Raw genomic sequence first — 14,196 nt, 5'->3', positions numbered from 1 at the left:
CCCGACCACCACCACCCGCCTTCTCCTCTTGGGAGTGGTGGTCGTGGAACTCCCAACCTCAGGACATCGCATCTCATGCCTTCCAACCAGCGGAGTCTCCTTCTGCTTTCTCCCCCCAGACATATCATCTGGTCCACTCTCCGCAATGGTACCTGTGGAGAGAACATGAAAGCGGTTAGTTACCTGTGTCAGGTAGGGCTCCCTGCCCTAGGATTAGGGTTCCTATGAGTAGGCCAGTTGTAGTTCCAGTTAGGGTTCCTATGGGTTGGACACTTGGAGTTAGAGGTAGAGTTTCTATGGTAGCACCCCACCTCCCCACCCCAGGGTTACAGTTCTTATGGGTAGGCCACTTGGAGTTAGGGTTATGGATCCCATGGGTAGGGCTCCCTACCCTAGGGTTAGGATTCCTATGGGTAGGGCCTCCCCAGTGTTAGGATTCCTATGGGTAGGCCACATGGAGCTAGGGTTACATTTCCTAAGGATTGGCCTTATTGAATTAGGGTTAGGTTTCCTGTAGGTAGGGCCCCCAGCCCTAGTGTAAGGGTTCTTATAGGTAGGCCAGTTGGAGCTAGGGCTAAGGTTCCGATTGGTAGGGCTCCGCGCACTAGCATTAGCGTTCCTAATGTCACCCTTTCAACTATTGTATGATTTTGAAGGAACGTTTCCAGACCATGTCTCAGATGATTACATGGTATTTGTATTTAAGTACCATCAGCTTGCATGTAAATGTAAGTTATCTTGTGGTTCTTCATTTCACCAATACAACCCCTTCTCCATTTGTTTACAAAGACACCAAATTTCAAGGAACTCAGTGAACAATAGTAGAAAGTTTACAGCAAAAATTTGACATGTAAGAAAGATTATGAGAATGATATTTCTAAAGCCCAAGAAAAACAATAAATACACTATGCTAGAAGAGTTCAAGATTGGGGAATGTGTTGTTACTGAATGCAAAAAGGAGAACAAGAAAGGGAGGGTGACAGCAATCTACTGCAACCATGGACCATACAGAGCTACCACTGGGTAAAAAAGTTAAAGTGGAAACCATCTCAGTGAAATTGGGATCTACGGACAATATCTTTAAAACCATCGAAAGAGCCGTTAATGTTAGGTGCTGAAAATGGATCTTCAGAGGAAAACACAGAAATGGAAACGGCAGTGGGTGACCTTGAAAAAACAGTCCCCACAGAAGAGACTGGAAAAATGGTTGGCGAGGGATCTCAGAAGCCTTATGAGATCCCAGTGATAAACGTGGTGGTCACACACAGGGAAGAAAAGGCTTGTGCAGCAGAAGAAGTTGAAAGCGGCGATACAAGCGATGTTGATGACACACTTACAGAGCACTTACGGTTTCACAAAGGTAACTGCTTACCACATTTATGGTTTTTTAAAACAATTTGTTAATATACTTCCATTGATGAAGTGTGGTAAAAATTTTAATGTAAAAATGGCAGCATACAAAATGGTAAAACAGAGAAAAAGAAAACTATAGTGCCATGCATGTAATTTGTTACATTTCTTTTCCAGTAACATGTCCAGACACATCGGTTACAGAGAGACTGGAGGCCAAAGTGAGAAAAATCAGTTTGCCTGACGTCATTTTATGGCCTGATGCCAAGAAGCTGGTTGGGTGATAAGGTAAATTTAAATAGCGGTAAACATGGATGGTGACTGGATTGAGTTGTCAGATATTTTTGAAATGTTCACTATTCCCTCATCACCTATTGTAGGTAATTGATGTGTATTTCTGTTGTGTGGTCAATCAGGAAAACAAGTGGAAAGGCCACCTATTGTGACGCTATATGGGAATATCAAATTAATTAATTAAACCATCATACGAATACATTTGAAAACATATTTAAGTCCAAATAGCATGGAAGTGTGGATATATGCCACTAATTGTAGCATTTTGCTATATTTACTGCTCCCAAATATGTTCTCAAAAGTCTTTTGAGATATATACCTGAGGTACAATCCTCGACGAAGGCAATGTTAGTTTTGATATAAAGTTCAATGGGGCCATCACTTCAGTATGTGTACTGGTTAATCAGTTTTTGAAGCAAGTAAGAAAGACCACACGTGGTCTTAAAAAGAAAAGGTTTGTAATCCATCTTACATAACTTATGTCTGTGTAACAGTAAGGAGCCCTTCCACGGATGTATTTATGAACTACATTATGTTCTGTGTGTGCCAGAAGGATTAATCCATTTAATCATTGTCAGACCACAGGTACAAGCCAAGTCTACTAGCATTATGTCTGGCCAAGCAAGAGAAAGGAAATCCGAGAAGATAAATGTTAGTCATGTTCATGCCTAACATGGGCAAAGCACATTTTCATAATGGCCGTTAAGCACAGTCATAAGTAACAGCAAATACTATGCTGGGGAATGAGTAATAGTAAGCATGAACTGAAACTGGGAAATACAATGTAATTTATATGGCATGATTTGCTTCATTGACAAATATAACTGCATTTTTTTCTTTTTTTCAATGAATACAGAGTGGAATTATGCAAAGTGATATTAATTGCTTCCTTACACCATACCAGGTCATTGGGTTATTGCAGTAAGATGTTTTCCATTGTTATACTTTGGGATTGTAACCACTAATGTAGTACTGCATAATATGCATATATACAGATATGAGGCTATCATATAATTTCCTGTATTGTGGGGTTTCAATAAGTTTAATAAATACAAATGAAAATGGAACTTCAGTCTAAGGCTTGAAATTCCAAGAACTGCAGTTTAAAAATTAAATGCTAGTTTGAAGAATTTGTTATTATGTTGGTAATGTATATTTAAAGAAGATACTCTGTAGTGCAGAATTTCTCAAACTGGGGTCCTTGTACCCCTGGAGGTCCACAAGGGCACTCCAGGGGGTCCACGAGTCATATCCGGGGCCGTCGGCCCCCCGATCGATGCCTTCTCCTCCATCACAGTGCATCCTGCAGGCTGCAGAACAGCTGTTCAGCGGCATGCCAGGGGCACTGGGAGGGAAGAGAAGGAGCAGGGATGGGGCATGCTTGGGAGAGGGGGCAGAAAGAGGCGGGGAAGAAGAGGGGCAGGGGTAGAGCAGGGGGCAGGAACAGATGGGGTGGGGGGGGCCTTGGGGGAAGGGGTGGAATGGGGCTGTAGCCTGGGGCTGAGTGGGGGTGCTTGGGGTCCGTGAAAATTTTTAAATCAAAATGGGGTCCTCATGTTGCTAAAGTTTGAGACCCGCTTCATAGTGTTTTAAGCCAGGAATTCACAATATGATTTTCTCTTGTGTATTAGTGAGATGTTACAAATGAGAATATCTGCATGCAGTGCTTTGAAAAATCGTTATACAATTGTTGAAATTATCATATAGTCAATAACATCTGGATGTGTATTTACACTTACAGATCACATTAATGGAAGCAAAAGCATTGTTTATAATTTACTCCTTGTGCGATGAAACGAGATATGAGAAAACTTCCTGAGGGACTGGAGGTGATTTTTAGATACCTATTTTCACAGTTTATATGTAGTGTTAGTGTGACGTTATTGACATAAACTGTGACCGTATAGATCATTGTTGTAACCGCTGTTATATATTTGCAGCAAATATAGTACAAAGGCTGTTGTGTGAGGTGTCTATGACCAGGTTATGATTTGCTGGTTATGATTATGCTGTCCGTATGTGTGTATCAGGTTTGTAGCTGAAGTTATGAATATTGGCTCTTGTACTATTGGCTATTGTACTTGTATCTCCGTGTGTTTGATTCTAAGTAGCCTCAGGGAAGCCTTTGGTCAGCTTCTTGAGAAAGGACGATTCTCAGTAAGTGCTCAATCAAGAAACACTTAACTGACAATGAACTTTGGGAGACACCGATCAACACCTGAGCTTTTCTGGGAACGTTCAAACTAACATGTAAACAAAGGCATTGTTACAGTTAGTGTGACACTATTTTCAATAAATATGATATAACAAGAGTGAGGAGAATATCTTTGTGACCAGGGTCCCAGTGGGACATCTGAGGTCACTCAATGAGGGTGAACAGCAAAGAATGGGGCAGATAATCCCCAAAGATGATGGATAGTCCAATACTTAGATTTACCAAAACAGCATAAAACAGTTTCTTTATTACCTCACTGGTTGTCCAGAAACCAACAACACCGTTCCCTTAAAGTAACCCAGCCTCAGGACTCCATCCAGGTACCCAAGTCAAATATGATGAAAATTTCTGAAAATCTTATTTCATCATATAAAATAAAGGTTCTACCAATCCCTAAGGCTCAGACACATTATCTCCCAGGTTAAAGAATGTTTCAGATCTCACCCAAATTCATGCATACAGCCAATTCTTATTAACTAAACTAAAATTTATTAAAAAAGAAAAGCGCGAGAGTATAAGTTAAAAGATCAATATACACACAGACATGAGTTCAGTTCTTGAGGTTCAGATTCATAGCAGAGATGGTGAGCTTTGTAGTTGCAAAGAGTTCTTTCAGAAATAATTTATAGGTAATAGTCCAATGTTTATATTTCAGGGCGATTCAGTTAGAACTGGGATCTCAGTCCTTGTGGCTTAGGCTTCCCCTGCATGAAACCTCTAGCAGATCTGAAATAAAAAGGATCAGGCCCCAAAGGGGGAGGGATAGCTCAGTGGTTTGAGCATTGGCCTGCTAACCCCAGGGTTGTGAGTTCAATCTTTGAGGGGGGCCATTTAGGGATCTGGGGCAAAAATTGGAGATTGGTCCTGCTTTGAGCAGGGGGTGGGACTAGATGACCTCCTGAGGTCCCTTCCAATCCTAACCTTCTATGATTCTAAGGAAAGCATCACACAGACAGAGACAGCCTTTGTTTCTCCCCCCCCCTCCAGCTTTGAAAGTATCTTGTCTCCTCATTGGTCATTTTGGTCAGGTGCCAGCGAGGTTATCCTAGCTTCTTAACCCTTTACAGGTGAAAGGGTTTTTCCTCTGGCCAGGAGGGATTTTAAAGGTGTTTACCCTTCCTTTCATTTTATGACAGACGCCAATCCACATCTGCGGAGCCTTCCTGGGAACGTGCAAGGTAGCATGTGAGCAATGGCTGCTGCCTGCAAACTGAGTCGTGCATGGACATGTGACTTGCCCATGTGACTCCAAACTCCATCTTGCTGCAGTGATTTTCCACAGTAAGAACAAATGGTCCTTCCATATGGCAGAGGATATAAAAGGCACTGGAAACCCCTCCATTTTGTCTTCAATCCTGCTTCTGACCTCTGGAGGAACTGTGCTTGAAACTGAAGCTCTGAACAGAGGACTGAATGACCCATCCAAGCTGGGATGTTTGTACTCCAGAGACTTGATTGGTATAAATCAGCAGTAATCCCATCAAGTCTGAAACAAGCCTGAACTAAGAAATTTGCAACTGTTGTATGTATGTGATTCCATTTAACCAATTTTAACTCTCATCTATATTTCTTTCTTTTTATGAATAAACCTTTAGATTTTAGATTCTAAAGGATTGGCAACAGTGTGATTTGTGGGTAAGATCTGACTGGTATATTGGACGGGGTCCAGGGCTTGGTCCTTTGGGATCGGGAGAACCTTTTTTCCTTTTACTGGGGTATTGGTTTTCATAACCATTCGTCCCCATAAAGAGTGGTGCATGTGGTGATACTGGGAAACTAAAGTGTCTGAGGGAATTGTTTGTATGACTTCTGGTTAGCCAGTGGGGTAAAACCGAAGTCCTCTCTGTTTGGCTGGTTTGGTGTGCAAAGGACCCCCAGCCTTGGGCTGTGACTGCCCTGCTCTAAGCAATTTGTCCTGAATTGATACTCTCAGTGTGTCCCGCCAAAGGCTGCTTTGTTACAGCATCCCCATCCCATCCACATCCACATCCATCCAAATATACAATCCTCTATCCATCCATCCAACCCCATACATATCCATCCATCCATCTCCATATACAATTGTGACAGGTTGGGTCACAGAAACCCCCTTGAGAACTGCCCTTTTTCCCTGGCAGCTTGGGACTTCAGAGCCCTGCCTGGTTGTGCCCGACACACTAGCCTGCCACAAACACAGACCCAGGTTGAACAACATCCCTCAAAAGCTGCAGGCTTAACTGAAAACAGCTTAAGAAGTGTTCCAGCACTCATATACCCAGCTCCCCGTGGGGTCCAAACCCCAAATAAATCCGTTTTATCCTGTATAAAGTTATACAGGGTAAAAAGTGATTTTATTGAATACAAAGAGTAGGATTTAAGTGGTTCCAAGTAATAACAGACAGAACAAATTGAATTACTGAGCAAAATAAAATAAAACACACAAGTCTAAGCCTAATACAGTAAGAAAACTGAATACAGATAAAATCTCACCCTCAGAGATGTTTCAATAAGCTTCTATCACACACTGGACACCTTCCTAGTCTGGGCCCAATCCTTTCCACTGGTACAGTCCTTGTTCCAGCTCAGGTGGTAGCTAGGGGATTTCTCATGACTGCAGCCCCCCTTTTTCTGTTCCACCCCCTTATATATCTGTTGCACAAGGCGGGAATACTTTGTCCCTCTCTGGGTTCCCACCCGTCCTTCTAAATGGAAAAGAACCAGGTTAAAGATGGCAGCCATGGATGGACACCCTTGGGGCCTGGATCTTGGGGGCATCATGCAGCACGGCCTGTAGGGGCGATCACAGGGCAGCATGGGATGAGGGGTCCCTCCAGTCCATGCAGTAGCCGCAGCAGAAGCAGAGGGGAGAGGGATAGCTCAGTGGTTTGAGCATTGGCCTGCTAAACCTAGGGTTGTGAGCTCAATCCTTGAGGGGGCCATTTAGGAATCTGGGGCAAAAATTGGGGCTTGATCCTGCTTTGAGCACGGGGTTGGACTAGATGACCTCCTGAGGTCCCTTCCAACCCTGATATTCTACGATTCTATGAGTACAGCCCCCGGCCCGCTGGGAGCAGGACAGGCAGGGGGTGCGCAGAATCCCAGGGTCCAGGCGCTGGATGAGGTGCTGGCAGCGCAGGCACTGGAGGGCAGAATGAGGACGTGTTAGCTACTGAGACCCCCCACCCCAGATCCCGGCCTGAGCCAGATCCGGCAGGGGGGGATCAGGTCCCCCTCCCTTCCCCCAGGACTCACCTGGTGGTAGCTGCCCCTGACCCCCTCCTGTGCCAGGATTTGGGCCTCCATCATGCCCTCGTCCTCCTCCAAGAAGAGCCTGAGTTTGCACAGCTCCTGCCAGAGCCAAGGGGTGTCCGGGCAGCAGGGGCAGTGGGATGAAGTGATGTCCTGGACGGGAATGGAGGGACCCAGATCAGCCAACAGTTCTCCCCTGCAGCCCCCGGCCACTCACATACCCCACCTCCATCCCTCCGCAACTGCCTTCCCCCTTGAACCCCCTGAACTCCCCTCCCCTTCTGCTGGCATCCCAACAACGTCCCCTCCCCATCACTCCCTCAACTGGCCCCAAAATCTGCTCTGAAGATCCAGCTCTCCCACTCCCCTCAACTCCTCCCTCCTGCACCCCCCATGCCCACCTACCCATGCCCCGGGGCGGGGGGTAACCTGGTCCAGCAGCACCCGCACCCATCCCCGCAGCCCAGCCGCGCTCACCCAGTGCCCACAGGACACCTGCCCTCACAGCGCCCTGGGGGACCCCCACCTGGAGGGAGAGAGGGGGAAGGGTGAGAGAGGGCCCAATCCTCCTGGGAGCTCAGCTGCTCCAGCCCTTCCCAAGGGATGACCCCAAAGAGCCCCATGGGGAGAGGGGTAAGGGGAGGGTCCTGGGTCTCACCTGGCCCGGAGGCTGAGGAAAGGCAACAATCTCCCCCAGCTGTCAGTAACTGCTGCCAGCAGCACAGTGTGAGAGCAGCAGTTTGTAACATTAGCCCAGCAGAGCTGGGGGTGGGGGGGCAGGGCTGGGCTAGCAGGGGCTGCGGGTCGGGAGTGAGGGGCACCGGCAGAGCTGGGGGTGGGGGGGCAGGGCTGGGCTAGCAGGGGCTGCGGGTCGGGAGTGAGGGGCACCGGCAGAGCTGGGGGTCGGGGGGCAGGGCTAGGCTAGCAGGGGCTGCGGGTCGGGAGTGAGGGGCACCGGCAGAGCTGGGGGTGGGGGGGCAGGGCTGGGCTAGCAGGGGCTGCGGGTCGGGAGTGAGGGGCACCGGCAGAGCTGGGGGTGGGGGGGCAGGGCTAGGCTAGCAGGGGCTGCGGGTCGGGAGTGAGGGGCACCGGCAGAGCTGGGGGTGGGGGGGCAGGGCTGGGCTAGCAGGGGCTGCGGGTCGGGAGTGAGGGGCAGCGGCAGAGCTCGGGGGCTGGGCATCGCAGGGAGGGAGAAAGCGAAAGGGAAAGGGAAAGTGTGTGTGGGGGGGAGGGAATTTCCCAGCCCAGGACAGATGTTCCCGGCAGCCTGCGATGGCGTCGGGGCAGTGGCGGGCGCTGGCCCAGCAGTTCCAGGTGATCTGCCCCCCCGGGGAGGCCCCAGGTAAGACCCCGGCCCCTCCCCTTACCCCTTGCCCAGTGGGGCCCTTTGGGGTCACCCCTGGGGAAGGGCGGGAGCAGCTGAACTCTCAGGGGGTCAGCCCCGTCTCACCCTTCCCCCTCTCTCTCTGCAGGTGCGGGGTCCCCCGGGGCGCTGCGAGGCCAGGTGTCCTGTGGGCACTGGGTGAGCGCGGCCGGGCTACGGGGATGGGTGCGGGCACTGCTGGACCAGGTAACCCCCCCGAGGGGGCCTGGGCAGGGGGGCACAGGGGACTCGATCTTCAGGGGAGATTTTGGGGGTGATTGAGGGAGTGATGGGGAGGCAGGTTGGGTGGGGGGTGCCGGGGAGGGGGATTGGATGAGGAGTGACAGGGGACGGGGTTCAGAGGGTTGGAGGGGGGAGAGTTCAGTTGGGGTGATGAGGAAGGGGAGGGGTTGGGGGTGCCAGGGGGATTGGATGAGGAGTAACAGGGGAAGGGGAAGGAGTTTAGGGGGGAGGGATCAGTTGGGGTGATGGGGAAGGGGAAGGGTTAGAGGGTACTAGGGGGTTGGATGTGGAGTGACAGGGAAAGAGGAGGGGATTTAGGAGGGAGGGGTCAGTTGGGGTGATGGGGAAGGGGAGGGTTTAGGGGGGAGGGGTCAGTTGGAATGATGGGAAAGGGGCGAGTTTAGGGAGGGGTCAGTTGGGGGTGATGGGGAAGGGGAGGGGTCAGGGGGTGCCAGGAGGATTGGATGCGGGGTGACAGGGGAAAGGGAGGGGTGTTCCATGGAGAGGGGTTAGTTGGGGAAGGGAAGGGGTTAGGGGGTGCCAGGAGGATTGGATGAGGAGTGACAGGGGAAGGGGAGGGGTTTAGGGGGAGGTATCAGTTGGGGTGATGGGGAAGGGGCGGGTTTAGGGGGTGCCAGGGGGATTGGATGCGGAGTGACAGGGGAAAGGGAGGGTGTTCCATGGGGAGGGGTTATCTGGGGAAGGGAAGGGGTTAGGGGGTGCCAGGAGGATTGGATGAGGAGTGACAGGGGAAGGGGAGGGGTTTAGGGGGAGGTATCAGTTGGGGTGATGGGGAAGGGGCGGGGTTAGGGGGTGCCAGGGGGATTGGATGCGGAGTGACAGGGGAAAGGGAGGGGTGTTCCATGGGGAGGGGTTAGTTGGGGAAGGGAAGGGGTTAGGGGGTGCCAGGAGGATTGGATGAGGAGTGACAGGGGAAGGGGAGGGGTTTAGGGGGAGGTATCAGTTGGGGTGATGGGGAAGGGGCGGGGTTAGGGGGTGCCAGGGGGATTGGATGCGGAGTGACAGGGGAAAGGGAGGGGTGTTCCATGGAGAGGGGTTAGTTGAGGAAGGGAAGGGGTTAGGGGGTGCCAGGAGGATTGGATGAGGAGTGACAGGGGAAGGGGAGGGGTTTAGGGGGAGGTATCAGTTGGGGTGATGGGGAAGGGGCGGGGTTAGGGGGTGCCAGGGGGATTGGATGCGGAGTGACAGGGGAAAGGGAGGGGTGTTCCATGGGGAGGGGTTAGCTGGGGAAGGGAAGGGGTTAGTGGGTGCCAGGAGGATTGGATGAGGAGTGACAGGGGAAGGGGAGGGGAGTTCAGGGGGTTCAAGGGGGAAGGCAGTTGGGGAGGGATGGGGGTGGGGTATGTGAGTGGCCGGGGGCTGCAGGTCAGGGGAGAGCTGGTGGCTGATCCAGGTCCCCTCATTCCCGTCCAGGGCGTCACCTCATTCCGCTGCCCCTGCTGCCCGGATACCTCTTGGCTCTGGCAGGAGCTGTGCAAACTTGGGCTTTTCTCAGATGAGGACCAGGCCATGCTGGAGGCCCAGATCCTGACACAGGATGGGGCCAGGGGCAGCTACCGCCAGGTGAGTCCTGGGGGAGGCAAGGGGGATCCCACTCACCCCACCCCCCAGATGGGGTGAGTCTCAATTAGCTAATGATGAATGCATGAATGAGTGTGGGGATGGATGGATAGATGTGTGTGTATATGGGGATGGATAGGTGTGTGTAGAGGGGTATGTATGGGGATGAATGGATGGATTGATGGGTGAGTATGTAGACAGATATATAGACAGAGGAGGTAGATGAAGATAGGTAGGTAGGTAGGTAGATAGATTCTATATTAAAACAAAACCTAAGGAAATTTCCAGACAATAACCTTGTGAAACTGGCTACAATTGTTAAGTCCCCATTTATGGGGTTGGGGGAGGCATCTCCAACAGGCTGGGCTGGGAACCCAAGAACTGGAGGACTGAGAGCTCAGAGCCCAGGGAAACAGAGCACAGGGGACAATCACACCTCAGTGGCTAACTCCCCCCATGACTTCCCCCAGTGCCCGCGCTGCCAGCACCTCGTCCAGCGTCTGGACCCCGGTACCTTGCGCACCCCCTGCCTGCCCTGCTCCCAGCGGGCCGGGGGGCTGTACTGCTTCTGTTGGGGCTGCCGCATGGACTGGAAGGACCCCTTGCCCCAGGGAAAATCCTGCTCCAATCCCCAGTGCCCCCTACAGGCCGTGCTGTATGACGCCCCGGAGATCCAGGCCCCGGGATCGTCTGTCCATGGCTGCCCCTCGCTGCGGGCCTGTCCCCAGTGCCACACCCTGGTGAGCCACACTGGGCTAGGCTGCCCCCTGGTGGTGTGCCCGGAGTGCTGCATGGAGTTCTGCTACCGCTGCCTGAGAGACCATCGCGGGGAGGACACTGACGAGACGGAGTGGGAGCATGACGAGGATGAAGGCCTGGATTACGATAATTACTGGGAGGCCAGCTGCAGTATCGCCGGGAGGCAGGAGCTGAAGGGGTCCCCCTAGCCCAAGGGAGACCCCTGGACTCAACCCTTGCCGTGACCCCTGAGAACTCCCCTCCTGCCTGCCAAGGCCAGATCCTGCCCCATCACGCTCAGCCCCTCTCCCAGGTTTGGGGACCCCCCAGGGGCCAGACCCCCCCTCCTCGCTCACAGGATGCCAGGGTCAGTGCACAGGCTCCTGGGCATCGAGGTGCAGAGAGGAGTAATACCTCTGCCAGAGACAGGGGTGCAGGGGCCTGTGATGACGTGGGGATTTTCCCTTGTAATGGTGTATGTGAGCCTTACTGTTGAGCCTATGTGAGTTTTACTGTTTTGCATGAATACTGTGTGTGCCTCAGTTTCCCTGTGTGCTGCACCAATGCCTCTGTCAAGGTTCCTCCCCCACTCTGAACTCTAGGGTACAGACGTGGGGACCTGCATGAAAAACCTCCTAAGCTTATCTTTATCAGCTTAGGTCAAAACTTCCCCAAGGTACAAAATATTCCACCCTTTGTCCTTGGATTGGCCGCTACCACCACCAAACAAATACTGGTTACTGGGGAAGAGCTGTTTGGACACGTCTTTCCCCCCAAAATACTTCCCAAAACCTTGCACCCCACTTTCTGGACAAGGTTTGGTAAAAAGCCTCACCAATTTGCCTAGGTGACTACAGACCCAGACCCTTGGATCCTAAGAACAATGAACAATGCTCCCAACACTTGCACCCCCCCTTTCCTGGGAAATGTTGGATAAAAAGCCTCACCAATTTGCATAGGTGACCACAGACCCAAACCCTTGGATCTGAGAACAATGAAAAAGCATTCAGTTTTCTTACAAGAAGACTTTTAATAAAAATAGAAGTAATTAGAAATAAGAAATCCCCCCTGTAAAATCAGGATGGTAGGTACCTTACAGGGTAATTAGATTCAAAACATAGAGAACCCCTCTAGGCAAAACCTTAAGTTACAAAAAAGATACACAGACAGAAATAGTTATTCTATTCAGCACAATTCTTTTCTCAGCCATTTAAAGAAATCATAATCTAACACGTACCTAGCTAGATTACTTACTAAAAGTTCTAAGACTCCATTCCTGGTCTATCCCCAGCAAAGACAGAATATAGACAGACACACAGACCCCTTTGTTTCTCTCCCGCCTCCCAGCTTTTGAAAGTATCTTGTCTCCTCATTGGTCATTTTGGTCAGGTGCCAGCGAGGTTACCTTTAGCTTCTTAACCCTTTACAGGTGAGAGGAGCTTTCCCCTGGCCAGGAGGGATTTCAAAGGGGTTTACCCTTCCCTTTATATTTATGACAACCTCAGTGGTGGGAACAGGGGTGTGTGACTTTGGCTGAGACCTCTGGGTCAGGTGAAACTGCTCCAACTGCCTGCACATACGCTTTGACCCATGCCCTTCTTAACCTGAGACCCAGGAGGGGGATGCAACCAGGTTACTGCCCAGGAAGCAAGACAAAGAGAAGGAGGAGGAGCAACGAGGGTGTCTGAGCTCGAGACGCTGGAAGCTGAGCAGTCTGCTTGGGGGACTGGAAGAGAGGGAGTCCAGGCCATCTGGTCCGGGACTCCCCAAGTTGGACTTGGCTGAAAGTCACTGATTTCTGTGCTAAAAAGTTCTGTTCTATGCTGTGTTCCTGTTCACTAATAAACCTTCTGTTTTTATGCTGGCTGAGAGTCGCTGCTGACTGCAGGAGTTGGGGTGCAGGGCTCTCTGGCTTCCCCAGGAGCCCCGACTGGGCGGACTTGCTGCGGGAAGTGCATGGGACGGTTTGGAAGGTGTTGCTGAATGCTCCGAGGTCAGACCCAGGAAGGTGGAAGCTGTGAAAGCTTCTTGCCCTGGAGACAGTGTAGGGCACAGAGAAGGCTCCCACAAAGTCCTGGCTGGCTTTATACAGAGCAGTTCCAGAGCATCGCCCGGTGACTCTGTGACAAGACCATTGCCCCATCTCCTGGGTATTGGGGTGTAGAGAGAACTGACACCTCTCCTAGCTATTGGGGTTCAGGGGCCATTGCCCCATCTCCTGGGTATTGGGGTGCAGAGAAGACTGACACCTCTCCCAGATACTGGAGTGCAGGGGACATTTCCTCCTCTATAGCATAGTGGAATGCAGTGGGCACTGCCGCTTCACCTGGCTGCTGGGAGACAGGACTAGCAGGGCCTGTCCCAAGTGCCACATCCTGGTGAGCTACACTGGGCTAGGCTGCCCCTGGTGGAGTGCCTGGAATGGCTAGCCCTCTCTCCTCTTCCCCCCCCCCCCCCGAAGCCGTGTGGAGCTGGCCTGAGTCCCTGTGTCCCCCGCACCATGTGGAGCTGGCCTGAGCCCCTGTGTCTTCTGCACCGTGTGGAGCTGGCCTGAGCCACCCGCCGTTTGGAGCTGGCCTGAGCCCCTCTCCCCACCTCCCCCCGCCATGTGGAACTGTCTCGAGCCCCTTTCCCACCACCATGTAGAGCTGGCCCAAGCCCCTCTCCCCCCACTGCCCTGAGGAGCTGGCCTGAGCCTCTCTCCCACCCCGCTGTGTGGAACTGACCTGAGCCACTTCTCTCCCCCCCACCCCCCGCCGTTTGGAGCTGTCCCGAGCCCCTTTCCCCCACTGCCATGTGGAGCTAATCCAAGCCCCTCTCCTCACCCCATGTGGAGCTGGCCAGAGCCCCTCTCCCCCCTGACATATGGAGCTGGCCCTCACCCCTCCGCCACGTGGAACTGGCCTGAGCCCCTCTCTCCCCTGCCATGTGGAGCTGGCCTGAGCCCCTCTCCACAAGTCACACACCCCCTCCCCGGTGTGGAGCTGTCCAAAACATTTCCCCCCACCCCCCGTGGATCTGGCCAGAGCCCCTCTCCCTCTGCTTTCAGAGTAGCAGCCGTGTTAGTCTGTATCTGCAAAAAGAAAAGGAGGACTTGTGGCACCTTAGACACTAATACATTTATTAGAGCATAAGCTTTCCTGAGCTACAGCTCACTTCATCGGATGCATTCAGTGGAAAATAC

General features: G+C 51.8%; 1 protein-coding gene and 1 long non-coding RNA gene across 3 annotated transcripts; one reads left to right on the top strand and one right to left on the bottom strand.

Annotated features, from left to right (window-relative positions):
* Positions 1-6,430: 6,430 nt before the first annotated feature.
* On the bottom strand, positions 6,431-7,910 carry LOC114020916. The gene is made up of 3 exons (XR_003565637.2): positions 7,746-7,910; positions 7,091-7,240; positions 6,431-6,977 (listed from the first exon to the last, which is right to left on the bottom strand). It is a non-coding gene; the product is annotated as an uncharacterized LOC114020916 (long non-coding RNA).
* A 365-nt stretch (positions 7,911-8,275) lies between these two features.
* LOC114020920 (probable E3 ubiquitin-protein ligase RNF217) lies at positions 8,276-11,638 on the top strand. 2 transcript variants are annotated; one of them, XM_037882789.2, is made up of 4 exons: positions 8,276-8,429; positions 8,560-8,657; positions 10,128-10,277; positions 10,745-11,638. In XM_037882789.2, the coding sequence occupies exons 1-4, from the start codon at positions 8,360-8,362 to the stop codon at positions 11,219-11,221; spliced, it is 795 nt and encodes a 264-aa protein (XP_037738717.1). In that variant the 5' UTR covers positions 8,276-8,359; the 3' UTR covers positions 11,222-11,638. The 2 variants fall into 2 exon arrangements, with proteins under 2 accessions (XP_037738717.1, XP_037738718.1); XM_037882790.2 differs by having other exon boundaries at positions 8,560-8,609; positions 10,745-11,611.
* The last annotated feature ends 2,558 nt before the right edge of the window (positions 11,639-14,196 follow it).

The sequence above is a fragment of the Chelonia mydas genome, chromosome 24, assembly GCF_015237465.2.
Source record: "Chelonia mydas isolate rCheMyd1 chromosome 24, rCheMyd1.pri.v2, whole genome shotgun sequence".
NCBI classification, from domain to species: Eukaryota; Metazoa; Chordata; order Testudines; family Cheloniidae; genus Chelonia; species Chelonia mydas.
The sequence above is the reverse complement of the archived record's forward strand: the minus strand, read 5'-3'. Positions and strand labels throughout refer to the sequence as shown.